The sequence below is a fragment of the Hyaena hyaena genome, unplaced genomic scaffold (assembly GCF_003009895.1).
Source record: "Hyaena hyaena isolate Hyena2069 unplaced genomic scaffold, ASM300989v1 scaffold_958, whole genome shotgun sequence".
Lineage (NCBI taxonomy): Eukaryota > Metazoa > Chordata > Mammalia > Carnivora > Hyaenidae > Hyaena > Hyaena hyaena.
The window spans coordinates 204028-217693 of record NW_024081594.1 but is presented as its reverse complement, the minus strand read 5'-3'; the positions used below and the strand labels follow the sequence as shown (position 1 = coordinate 217693).

At 40.0% G+C, this 13666-nt stretch overlaps 1 protein-coding gene and 1 long non-coding RNA gene across 5 annotated transcripts in view; one reads left to right on the top strand and one right to left on the bottom strand.

Moving 5' to 3' along the window:
• Nucleotides 1–269: 269 nt before the first annotated feature.
• LOC120223156 lies at nt 270–1307 on the bottom strand. The gene is made up of 3 exons (XR_005526214.1): nt 1190–1307; nt 926–1035; nt 270–297 (listed from the first exon to the last, which is right to left on the bottom strand). It is a non-coding gene; the product is annotated as an uncharacterized LOC120223156 (long non-coding RNA).
• A 1837-nt stretch (nt 1308–3144) lies between these two features.
• Nucleotides 3145–13666, top strand: part of FXR1 (FMR1 autosomal homolog 1) — a 66379-nt gene continuing 55857 nt past the window's right edge. For 2 of the 4 annotated variants that reach the window (XM_039221193.1, XM_039221192.1), the window contains exon 1: nt 3148–3246. In XM_039221193.1, coding sequence (XP_039077124.1) covers nt 3196–3246 — 51 coding nt within the window. In that variant the 5' untranslated portion in view covers nt 3148–3195. Of the gene's footprint in view, nt 3247–13666 lie in introns of all 4 variants that reach the window. The other 2 variants (XM_039221194.1, XM_039221195.1) reach the window with 2 other exon arrangements.

Sequence of the window (13666 nt, the reverse complement as noted above, 5' to 3'; positions counted from 1 at the left end):
TAAACTATGACCCCTGAGTTTTTCATTACCTATTTATGAAGTATGGCACAATTTGCCTTGGAAACTGTTGGTTGAAATATTAAAAGTTATTTCACACAGTCTTTTTATTTTGAAGTTTATTTATTTTGGGGGATGCTTGGGTAGCGCAGTTGGTTGAGCGTCCAACTCTTGATTTTGGCTCAGGTTGTGATCTCATGGTTTGTGAGGTCAAGCCCTAGTCAGGCTCTGAGCAGATACCATGGAGCCTGCTTGGGATTATCACTCTTCATCTCTCTTTGCCCCTCCACAACTCTGTCTCTTCATCAAAAATAAGTAAATAAACATTAAAAAAATAATAAAGCTTATTATTATTATTTAGTAATTTCTATATCCAACATGGGGCTTGCACTCACAATCCTAAGATTAAGAGTTGCATGTTTTTCTGACTGAGCCAGCCAGGTACCCCTATTTCATAGTTTCTAAGTCTTTGTTTCATTCCTCTTTTCTTGAGAAAGGAAAACTCATAATCTCAAGTTAGTTGGGTTAAGATTATTTTCCAGTGCAGTACTTTGAGAAGATTTAAAATGAACATAGCATGTTTCCATATCACATTTCATTAATACAACTCAAGCTAAATACAGTGCCAAAAGTTGATCAAAACTTAAATTCTTAGTGTTTCATTAGCTGTGTATACAAAGTCTCATTGTGTGCATGTTTAATTCTATTTTTTTCAATGTTTCTTTATTTAGGGGTGCCTGGGTGGCTCAGTCATTTGAGCATACGACTTCAGCTCAGGTCGTGATCTCATGGTTTGTGAGTTTGAGCCCTGCAACAGGCTTGCTGCTTGTTAGCCTGTCAGTGCAGAGCCCACCCTGGATCCTCTGTCCTCCTCTATGGCCCTCCCCAGCTCACCCTCTCTCTTTCTCAAAAATAAGTAAACCATTACCAGGTGAGAATTGTGGAAGCTATCATAATGCACATCCCAGACCACGAGACATAGACATTTCAGCACCAAGACTCCCTGACTCCAAGGAATGACACCTACTTCCTGGATACCTGAGAGGACAATGGAGATCAGAACTCCATTCTCAATAACCCCTCCAGCACACCCCCCTCCCCAAACAAAGATGAGACTCCCTCCTTTCCTTTCTGACCCTCTCTGTCTGTTAATTGTTCCTTCTATATCTTCAATATAAAACTCCGCTCTCACCTCCTGCTGGCTTACATTTGTTTTCCATTCTCTGTCAATCCAAGGACCCTTTCCGCTGATCCTGTGGGATCCCCTTGGGGTCCTTCGACCCAGCTTGCTGGCATCAGTATGATCAGTAATTTCAATTCTATGTATATAAATGAATACATACATCTGTCTATACAATAACTTGTACAGGAGTCTTGATTGCAACATTTTTTCTAATAGCCAAAACAGTGTAAACAACTCAGATGGCTATCAAGGATGGATGAATTAATAAAATGATGTTGTATATCCATACTATGGTATATTTGACAATAAAAAGGAATAAATAGCGATATATGGATGCTACAACATGGATGCTACAACATGGATTCCATTTATATGAAAAAACTATATATACGGTAACTGAAAACTCAGTCATAAAAGACCACGTACTGTATGATTCCATTTATATGAAATATCTAGACTAAGGAAATCTATAGACAGAAAGTAGATTAGTGACTGCATAGGTCTGGGGCTTGGGTGAAATAGGGGGTGACTGCCCACAGGTACAGAGATTCTTTTTGGAGTGATGAAAATGTTCTTAAATCGATTATGGTGATAATTGCACAACTCTGTGAATGCACTAAAATCCATTGAGTGGGATACTTTAAAAGGTTGAAATGTATATGAATTATATCTCAAAAAGCTGTTAGAATAAAAGGCAAATTCTGAAGGATCATTAAGATGATACAAAAAAAGTGTTGGGCAGATGAGCCCCTAATAAATGGTGGCCATTACCCATTGAGAGAATTCAGTCTATTTACATTTTCCTCACCATAATTAACATTGTAAAAAGATCATTTTGTACAGTGCAAAACAATACTGAACACTGTTGCAGATTGTTTTCCTTCTGAACCTTTGGGGACGTAGATGTGCTAATGAAATGTTATGTACATTTAAGACCCCTTGTCCTCAGAAAGCCTGGGCCCATGGGCATTTCTTGGAGAGTACAGAGTGCCGGTAAAGCATCCTTTTTAAAGAGTTTTTCTGTCAGAATGCTAATAAAACACACATATAAAAGAGTCCCAATATTTTTTCCAATGGCCTTGGTAGGGGAAAAAGTTTTAGTATGGCTAAAATAGATATTCAAAGTATCTCCGTTGTAATGCTTGGTAGAAAGTCATACAAGATGATTCTGCTTTGGTCCTTCTTGTGGAAGTTTGCAGGAATTGCGGAAGAGGAAAACGTGGTCTTCAGCTCAGAGCTCAAAACTAAGTTTCCCGCCTACTTCTAACAATGGGTATTAATCTACACTCTGCTGCAAGTTGTACACACATCTGACTCGAAAGTAACAACTTTAGCCTGACATTGAAGCATTTGAAATGTTAACAGGTGGAGGGAGGGTTCAGGCGAAGTGTGTGAGGTGTGGAACTGGAATTTGAATCGAAGGAGGGCCACTGATTTAAATAAAAAAGAGCGAGGTTAAAGAACTTGGAGAACATAGCAGACACCTTTTTAGGCTCCCTCATCCGCCTAAAAGGTTGTGCCAGTGCACAATCGGAGCCCCCAAAGTTGCCCTTCCGTAGGTGAGGAAGCTACTCCAGGGCTACCAGCACTTACAAGAAGTTTAGGGCAGAAAGCCCTAGTCTCAAGGAAAGGAGATGCGCGGGGCAGGCGGCGTCAGGGCACTTCTTCACGCCTCGGCGGCCGGAGGCCCCCACTGGCCGGAGCGGGCCAGCAGCGGGCACTAGGGGGCGGGGACGTAGGGGCGGGTCAGCAAAGGTCGGGCGATTGTGTCGGGAGGCGAACGGGGGCGTGGGCGACGGCGGGCGGAGCCCAGGACCAGTGATGTAAGGAACCGAGGAATCCCAGGGCGCGAGTCTGGGAAGCGCCGTGAGACCCCAGGGGTGTGGGGCGGGGGATCCCAGTCCCCGCCCTGTTTTCCCCGCCCCTCCCCCCGCCTCCTGAACGCCCCTCCCCCCTCCTCCCCTCTGGTTGGAAAGTTTCTAGAATCTCTTCCCAGCGGCCTTTGCGGTTCCAACATGGCGGAGCTGACGGTGGAGGTTCGTGGCTCCAACGGGGCTTTCTACAAGGTACCGACCCTTCTGCCGCTTTGTCGGGTGTTCTGGGAGTGGGGGCAGGTTTGGGAGAAGGCTGGTGGTCCTGGAGAATGAGGTTTGGGGTCGAAAAGGGCGTCCAGGCCGCAGCCCGAGGCTGCTGCTTTCCTCGCTTCTCCCCCCTCCACCCGCGGTTTAACGGTCTCGGGGGCCCGGGCTCCGTTATGGTTTGAAACAACACGTCGGACACCTCTTGCGTTTTTCTACTTGGGAACCTTCTCCTGGGATGGTAGCGCAGTCCTTGGCGGGCCGGTGAAGAGTAGCCCAGTCGCTGCTGGGCGGCGGGGAGCTCCTCGGGAGCAGGCCTGAGCGCCGGGAGGTTGGGGAGTCGTGAAAGGAGCTGGTGGGATTGTGTGGTCACGGCAGCTCCCCCGCCCCTCGGACTGAGCCGAGCGGGAGCGCGTCGGCCCGCGGCTCCGACCCCTCCCCACCCCTTTGGTGGGGGGTGCGTCGCGGAATCCTAAGAATTCACCTTTGTTTTAGGGTTTGGGGCTAATAAACTTTAGTGTCTGACTGGGAACCGGGTACCGAATTAAGGGTTAGGATCGAAGGGAAACCTGGAAAACCTTTTAATGTGGCGGGCTGAAATATTTTTGCGGCCTGGGAAATTGGGCGGCGCCTTAGCCCCTTTATTACGGAAGAAAAGGTTAGAGTTACAGGCTTGAAAGCAAGATTTAAAAAATGAAATCGATAAGGGAGACGGGTGGCGAGGTGGCTGGTTTTTTTTTATAGTAGTTTACCCAGTGTTTTTGGAAAGAGGTGTTGATTTTTTGTTTCTTCTCCACGAGGTTTTTTGTTTGTTTGCACCGGGAGGTGCATTATTATGGGATCGGGCTGGAACACAGAAGAGGAATTCGAGAGTAGAGGAATTTAGTGGGGCTTCCAGGGCAGGGGTCACATAACTGAAAATGAAATCTTTACGATTTAGTTTTGCCATTATAACGGTCCCTCGTCCCGATTCTCTTCTTTTTCCAAAAGTATACCACAATGTTACGAGATCAATACAAAATCTCCCCAGCTGTTGTCTGTCAGTCAATCTCACTAAGCCAGCATCTCAAATGTTTGAGAGTCCTGGCTATTTTTATGAAGGGCCTTCTCCTAAAACAGGAGTATTGTGCGTACGCAGAATGTATTCTCCCTGGGTTTCATTTCAGCGTACCTTTTATCCCACAGGATTCTGTTTTATTTGATGGTCGTAATTTCCTGTTTCAGCGTTGTGTCCCTTTTGTAGTTTACTGATAAGCTGTGTGGATTTGGTTTAACTGTCACGTGGTAATAGCATGGTGGGAATCACAGTTGGCGTCTAAAGGATCTCCCTAAGCTTTTTACAAGTTTAAGTCGCCTTAGGTGGTCAACATAACGTAAAAACTGCCCGGTGGAATGGAGTCTTTTTGCTTGACTAGATGCATTAGCAGTTAAGATTTAAAACTTGGTGTCAGACAAAAGACCTAAGTGAAAAATTGAGTGGATATTTCATTGACTTCTGTTACTGAAACCTAGTGGTTGCCTTCTCTGACCCTAGATACAATAGTTGTGGCACAATGCACAAATTATAGGCTTGCCATACTTTTCCTGTTAACAGTAGATAGGGTTCATCATTTTTGCACCTCTTCTCCCCCATGGAAAAGTTTCAGATGTCCACTATTCGGTGATACAGTTGTTGTGTACTGAAGGTATGCTTTTCTTTCCTCTTGGGAAATTGAAAAATAGAAAACGGTTTTTCGCCTTAAATTGTTTTGCAGCATGTAGATGGTAGAACATTTCTTGTTTAGCCAAAGTATTGTGTTGATTGCTATATAAGATACTCATTTTTGTAAGATTCATTATGTAAGGTCGTCAGTTTGAAAGCTTTAGTGAAGATTGTTTTTTTTACAGTTTTTTATAGTTACTTAAAAGTCAAATTCACAATGTTCCCATTTTGGAACTGTAAAGTGTTGTGGATCCTTATCCATACTCTACAAATCTACTTGATTCTACTTGGACTTTGAATCCTTCATTCATTTTTATTTAACAAATAAAGGTGGTTCTTTTGCAAAGATTGGGAAGGATACTGGCCACATTGTACGAAAATATTTTGCACTGGAATATTTGGAATTTTACGTCCTGCCGTAATCCACTTGTACTTGGTGGAAACTGGGATCTGTAGAACTCTGAGAGAGGGAATGGTGACGCGAAAGGAAGGAGCCCTGGATTTGAAGTTAAATTAATGGGAATTCTAGGTCTGTGCTTCAGTTTACCGTGATCTGTCAGTGGACTCCAGAATAAATCTTGAGTCTGTTTTCTTTTGTGTAAACTGAAGGGTCTGAAGTAGTTCAGATTTCCAATTTTCTAATCCCACAGAACTGCCCACTTGGGGAAAAAGTGATTTACGGCACAATTTAATATTTTTAACTGTGTGAATTTTTAGGTTAACTTGCATCTGGTAAAATTCACCTTTTCTGGTACACCGTTACATGAGCTTTGGTAAAATGTTGAAGAGATATAGGAGAGTTCCACTGTCCCCCAAATTTTCCTTATGCCTCTTTGTAATCATCCTCTCTTCTCACCCACAGATCCTAGGGGGTTTTCCAGTTCTCATAGTTTTGCCTTTTCCAGAGTGTCCTATAAGTAGATTCATACACTATGCTGATTAGTGTTTTGAGTCTGGTTTCTTTCATTTAGCATAGCAGCAGTTTTTTTTTTAAAGTAAATTTTCTAATTTAAACAATAATAGTGGTCAGTGAGGCCATTTTGAAAACAAAAGTTGCCTTGGGATAACAGCTGTCAACTTTTTAGTTTATTTTTTTAGTTTATTTTTTCAGTGTTTTTTTTCCCTAGTGTACAGGTGATTCTGATTTTCCTTTTCTTTTCCCCATATACACACACAGCTGTAAATCCTAATCTCAGAATTGCAGTCTTGGGTTTAGTAGCCGGTGTCACCCACCATTCCTTGAGGCAGTGTTCTGTGGACCTTTATTAAAGATTTTTCCAGGGGCGCCTGGGTGGCTTAGTCGGTTAAGCGTCCGACTTTCGCTTAGGTCATGATCTCGCGGTTCGTGGGTTCGAGCCCCGCGTCGGGCTCTGTGCTGACTGCCAGCTCAGAGCCTGGAGCCTGTTTCAGTCTGTGATTCCCTCTCTCCCTGACCCTCCCCTGCTCACGCTGTCTCTCTCTCTGTCTCCTAGAAATAAATAAAAAAAAAAATATTAAAAAAAAAAAATTTTTTCTGGGGGAACTGAAATTTCATCTTACAAGGTAATTGAAATCAGTGAAAAGCTGAAGATGTGACCTAAAATTAGGATCGGGAAAAAAACCTTCTCTTTTTTTCTTCTCTGGGAAAAAAAACCCCGAAAACAAAACACACTAAATATATTTTGCATCTTGGTTTTTTTATTTTTAAACAAGTGGATCTGTGGTTGTTCAAAGAAATACAATCTTGATCTGTTTCTCTTTGCAGCTCTATACATTTATGGGGATTGGGAAGAATAGGAGATATGCTAAGTACATGATAGGGGATATAATTTTATATTAAAACTTGGGTTTATAGCGTTTTCTGCCTAGAGTGAGATGTCTTTGGGGTTATACTACTGGCAATTTAAGAAGCTTTTCTAAAAAAAAAATTTAAGATAGAATTTATGTTTTATGATTCTTAGTGTATATAGAGTTGTGTAACCCTTACCACAACCTTACTTTAGAACACTTGCATTACCTCCCCCCACCCCCAAACAAAAAAACCTTTGTGCCCATTTGGAGTCATTAAAATCCTTTTTAACTGATTTATTATATAAATGAGCTTTGTAATTGCATTGCAACTTGCATAGCCATGGGCAGAATATCATTTAAATAGAAGTTGAAAGTAACCCCTCGATTCCTGGCTGATGTAAAGGAAAGTTTCCATGGTGTTCCAAGCAAATATGTAATCTCTAAGATGGCTGAATGAAATTTCAGGCCTTCTTTGTAAAAGATAGAATTACTTTCAGAGCTCTGTGATTTCTGCTTTTACTAATTGACTCCAAATTTCATTTTGTTTTTTTAAGTTTTTCAGTTTATTTTGAGAGAGGTGGGAAGGGGCAGAAAGAGAGGGAGAGAGAGAATCCCAAGCCGGCTCCCCCACTGTCAGCACTGAGCTTGATGCAGGGCCCAAACTCCAGAACCTCGAGATGTGTATGACCTTAGTAGAAACCAAGAGTTGGTCACTTAATGGACTGAGCCACCCAGGGGCTCCTTGACTATGAATTTCAAAGCACTACAGTGTTTCCAAAATTTCCCATTACTTTACCTTAATATTGAAATGAAATTTGAGAGTAAACTATGCAGTGGGTTTATTAGTATTAATAAATGCTATAAACCTTATAGAATTTCAGTAAAGGAGTTTTCTGAGAGTGTACCGATCTTTCAGAGTTAGTTTAGAATATTGATTTCTTTGTGCAGATTAGTAATTGGGGAAAAGGTGGTGGCTGCCTTTTTTTTTTTTAGTTCATTTATTTTTGCGTGAGAGGGGGAGAGCGCATCCTAAGCAAGCTCTGCACTGTCAGCACAGAGCCCAACTTGGGGCTCAACCTCACAAACTGAGATCATGACCTGAGCTGAAATCAAGAGTCACATGCTAACCCACTGAGCCACTCAGGCTCCCTGGTGGCTGATTAATATTAGGGAAACTGTGTTAAATTAAAAACCTACATTTCCAGATATTTTAAAGATAACTTTTTAGTTGTACATTTTTTAAATTAAATTTAATATGTGTACATATGGGGTATCTACATAGACAGGGAATTCCAAAGACTGTCCTAGTTGTTTTAAATGTTTTAAAATGTATTTTTATTAAAATGTAAAAGAAAAGGGGTGCCTGGGTGGCTCAGTCGGTTAAGTGGCCGACTTCAGCTCAGGTCATAATCTCACAGCTCCTGAGTTCGAGCCCCACGTCAGGCTCTGTGCTTACAGCTCAGAGCCTGGAGCCTGCTTCAGATTCTGTGTCTCCCTCTCTCTCTGCCCCTCCCCTGCTCTTTCTCTGTCCCTCTGTTTTTCAAAAATAAATAAATGTTAAAAAAATTTTTTTTAAATGTAAAAGAACTAACTGAAAAGGCCACTTAGTTTTTAAAAATTAAGCTTAAATACTATTTCTGTAAAGTTTTAATAAAAGCAGTATGTAGGGTGTCCAGGGGCTCATTTGGTTGAGTGGCTGACTCTTGATTTCCACTCAGGTCATGATTTCCCTGTCTTGAGGACAGCGTAGAGTTCGGTTTGGGATTCTTTCCCTCTCTCTGTTCCGTTCTCTCTGTTTCAGAAATAAACATGAAAAAAAAAAAAAAGCCTGTCAATGTGAAAAATATGAAAACAAAGCAAAAAAAAAATTTTTTTTTATCTACCTAGAGATAAATCATCATGGCCTTGGCTTTATGTATTAAGAGGAAACACTGTTTTCCATGTTTTCATGCACCTGTATGTTTTCTGTAACATCAGATGTTTGGGTTCTGTTAAGTGATAATATACTATGAATGCCTGTTATTTGCTGGATAGTCTATGAAGCTTATGCTACATGTATTTTCTGATAATTTTTTTTCTCAAAGGCTCTATGAGGTGTGTATTTTTATTCCCATTTTACATATTAGGAAACCGACAATAACATATAACTTTGTCCAAGAATACACTGTAGCTGAAAAGAGATTTAAGTTTAGGCCTTCTCACTTTCAGTGCCTAGTTTAGTATAGGATTCTAGGATCTTCAAAGGAAACTCAAGGTAGTGAGCTTATAATGTATTTTAATTAGGGCAAAAACTTGATAATTCAAGAAGTGAGTTTTTTAAACCACAGTGTTAGGGATGTAGCAAACAAGCTTTTTTCTTTTACTTTAAAAATTTTTTGTTTTAGAGAGAGCTGCACGAATGAGGTGGGGGAGAGGGGCAGAAGGGGAGAGTATCCCAAGCAGGCTCCATGCTCAACTTGGAGCCTGACATGGAGTTTGATCCCATGACTCCAGGATCATGATCTGAGCCCAAACCAAGAGTTAGATATTCAACTAACTGAGCCACCCAGGTGGCCCATTTTTAAAAAATTTTATTAATTTTTTTTTAAAGTAATCTTTATACTTGTGGTTAGGCTCAAACTCCTGACCCTGAGATCGAGGATCACCATGCTTTTCTGACTGAGCCAGCCAGGTGTCCCAAACGAACTTTTTTTTTTTAAAGTTTATTTTGAGAGAGAAAGCACATGGGTGGGGGAGGAGTGGGAGGGTGAGAGAGAATCCCAAGTAGGTTCCACACTGACAGTGTGGATGGAACCTGATGCAGAGCTTGAACTCCTAAACTGTGAGATCATGACCTAAGCAGAAGTCAGAAACCAGCCAGGTGCCCCCTCCCCCTGTTTTTAAAAAATGTATGTTTATTTTGAGGGAAAGAGGTCCAGTAGGGGAGGGGGAGAGAATCCCAAGCAGGCTCCACGCTCCTAGTGCACAGCCCAATGTGGGGCTTGATCTCTCACGAACCTTGAGATCATGACCTGAGCCTAAATCAAGAGTTGGATGCTTAACCGACTGTGCCACCTAGGAGCTGCCTTTTTTTTTTTTTAAATTAAATAATGGGAAGAGCATTATTTGTTCCATGAGTGACCCCAGTTCTTGTACTAGGTGGTTGTAAGATATTTTTCTTTTCTTGGGGCGCCTGGGTGGCTCAGTCGGTTAAACGTCCGATGGCTCAGGTCATGATCTCACGGTTCGTGGGTTTGAGCCCCTCATCTGGCTCTGTGCTGACAGCTAGCTCAGAGCCTGGGGCTTGCTTCAGATTCTGTGTCTCCCTCTCTCTCTCTGACTCTGCTCTGCTCATGCTGTCTCTTTCTTCTCTAAGAAATAAATAAAACTAAAAAAAATTAATTTTTTTTCTTTTATCTGCAGTATTAGGCAGTTAGATTACTTTTAACAGACAATTTATCAGATGGTGTCTTCAGGTTTTGTTCATTTAGGTCTCATCTAGCTCCTAACAAAGCTACGGTTTATTGAGCATTCAGGCTGTCCATCAGACTGCAAAGCAACTTTTTATGAACTTCATTTAGTCTTCTCAGTCACAGTGAAGGGGAGATAATGTTAACAACTGAGGAAACTTAGACCAAGTTAATCTAAGTCCATAAAACTAATAGGCTGAGTCATGGTTCCTACTGGTCTTTCAGACTTCATTAAAAAGTGACTTTTAAAAAAATATAATTTTATTACTTTGAAAAAAACCCTAAAATTTTAACATTAAAAAAACCCTCAGAATATACTGTGGATGCTAACTTCTGCGAGTTTGTTGTGCTACAGTACAGAACTCAAGAAATTAGGAAAACCATTAAATATTTATAAACATTCAGCATCAGGAGCTTTAAAAATCTTAACTGTAACAGCCCCTCAAAAAGCTACAATCTGCATTTAAAAAACTATTTTCTCTACGAAGAACAATCTATAGTGTTTATACTGAAGCTGATATTGAGCTTCACTTGAATTTGCATTCTTAGTAGAACTGTTAGCTGAGTACATACCCACTCTACACACATCATTACAGGCTAGCCGTTCTTCATCTTCCTTTTTTTCCCTCATCATCTTTATTGTCTTCCTTCCTCCCATCTTTCTTTGAGCCTGTTGGCCTGCCAGAGCCAGGCTTTTCTGCCTCAAAATGTGATTTTTTTTCGAGTACAAATACATAGTTTAAGAAACTATTGTTACATACTGTTACTAACAAGGTGTTAATACAGTGGGAGTTGAAAACTAATTGGGAGGATTCCTGGATAAATGGTTTTTTAAAAAATTAAAAAAAAAATTGGGGCGCCTGGGTGGCTTAGTTGGTTAAGCGTCCGACTTTCGTTTAGGTCATGATCTCGCGGTTCGTGGGTTCGAGCCCTGTGTCGGGCTCTGTGCTGACAGCCAGCTCAGAGCCTGGAGCCTGTTTCAGTCTGTGACTCCCTCTCTCTCTCTGACTCTCACCTGCTCACGCTGTCTCTCTCTCTCTCTCTCTCTCTCTCCTAGAAATAAAAATAAAAACTTTATTAAAAAATTAAAAAAAATTTTTAATGTTTATAATTTATTTTTGAGAGTCAGAGAGACAGCGTGAGCAGGAGAGGGTCAGAGAGAGAGAGTGAGATACAGAATCTGAAGACAGGCTTCAGGCTCTGAGCTAGCTGTCAGCACAGAGCCCAGTGCAGGACTTGGCTTGAACCCACGAACCTTGAGATTGTGACCTGAGCCGAAGTTGGACGCTTAACCGACTGAGCCACCTAGGCGCCCCTGGAGAAGTGATTTGATCAGTGCTTTCACATTACAAAAATCTCAACATGATAGCCATTAGCCACAGAGCTGAAGTATGTTATTGTGAATTGAGATGTGTTTTAATTGTAAAAACTATATTGGATTTCAGAGTGTAAAAAAAAATGTAAGACATCATAATTTTAAAATCTTGGTTACATGTTAAAATAGTAGCTTGGATATGTTGGGTTAAATTGAAGTTAATCTTAGCTGTTTTTTTTAAAACTTATTTTGGTATGGTTACGAGAAACTTTAAAACTAGATATTTGCCTCAATATAATTTATGCTAGACAGTTATGATTTAAATATACTGTCCTCTGTTGGTTTTACAGAACTCCTTGTATGAAGTATTTTTGGGAAATAGTTGAAATGCTTCCTATATGCATATAAGAGTATGGTTTTGTACTATGTGTATCCACTTACATGTGTAAATGAATTTTTCTTAGAAGTTTCTTCACATTTTTCCTCTAACGTTACTGTATCTAATATAGCTCATATAAAATGTGTTAATAGATTAATTGGTAAGGCTTCTGGTCAGTAGTAGGCTATTAGTATTAAATTTTGGGGGTCAGGTGTTACACATGGATTTTCATTTGTGTTTGGGTGGGTACCCCTGTCTTTTGTGTTGTTCAGGGGTCAACTGTGCATGAAACTTATTATGCAGATTTTCATATGATGTGGCTTAAAATTTTCTTATGACGTGGCACCTCTGGTTAATTTCTCCACATAGTGTTGAATATTAAAAGGGTTTAGAATATTATTTGGCAGATGTTTAGCTAATAGTAAGGGACTTTTGATAGAAAGCCCTGTTTTCTAGTACCGAGTCTTAATAAATGCCTTGAGCAAAACAAAATGAAGCAATACAAAGGGTTGCTTTGTTGATCTGAATGCATATATTTAAATGTACAGTTCTTTTAGCTTGTCTTTATATTAAAAGATGCTGAAAGTCGTGGCAAAATTTGGCCAACATTACATCTCAGTTAATTATCAGTTGTTTTAACTTGTCTCCTTTACTCTAAGCCCCAGCATTTTTGGGAGAATGAGTAGCGGTCTCCCCTCAGAAATAACTTACGAAGTTTGTAGTTCTTGTTGGCAGAGGAACATGCATTCCTTGTGATCTCTTCAGGTCAAGAATCTCTCACAGGCTTCTATATTTCCATCTTTCTTAACACTACCTAATTAATCATATTAAAACTTCTCTTTCATTCTTGTTTTGTAACGTTTTTGCTTTTATAGTTTTTCAGGTGTTAGGATATTTTCAAGTCTTAAATTTTCCAGTGATTTGATAATGTGTTATTTAGTACATAGGAGGCCTTCCGTATCTGTTTGTTGAATGAACAAGTGAATGAACCATTCTTGGCTTCGAGACATTCTTTAATTCGTTTTTAAACTTAGGCAATATAATAACATATACAAAAAATTGACTTTATCCTTTTTGATTTTAATTCATTCAACTTAAAATTTGGGTGGGGGCGCCTGGTTATCATAGAAGAGCATGTGACTCTAGATCTCAGGGTCTTGAGTTAAAGCCCCATGTTGGCTGTAGAGATTATTTAAATGTTAAATATTTTTAAGGATTATATATTGATCCTTGTTGAGTTCTGATGTTGTCACAGAATTTTATGGATACTCAGAACTATAGGGAACTTCAGCTCTTTGTAACGAGGAAAGTCACGATACTTTTGGGTGGCCATATGGAACCACTAAGTAATTCCATTTCAAGGAGAACTGTTGGGTATTATAAATTTCTGAAATTAACAATCCGAGAACATTGTGGTGTGCAAGCATTAGTAGGTGTTTATGCATCCTGAGGGAAATCCTCATATCATCTTTGTCTTTTTTTTTTTTTTTATTCAGAACACTTAGGTGTTCAATACTAATGAATGTTGGAGGTTTATCTGGAATAATTTTTTTCCTAGATGAAATTTACTCCATAATGCAATAATTTTTCTAATGTGTAATGTAATTAGTAAGTTTCTGGACTTTATCTGTAGAACATGTGTCCTTTGATTTGAAATGATTTCTATTTGTAGTTTTATGTAGATCTTCAAAAAAAATTCTTCTATTTAATTTTTTTTTTTATTTTTATTTATTTCTAGGAGAGAGAGAGACAGCGTGAGCAGGGGAGGGTCAGAGAGAGAGGGAGTGACAGAC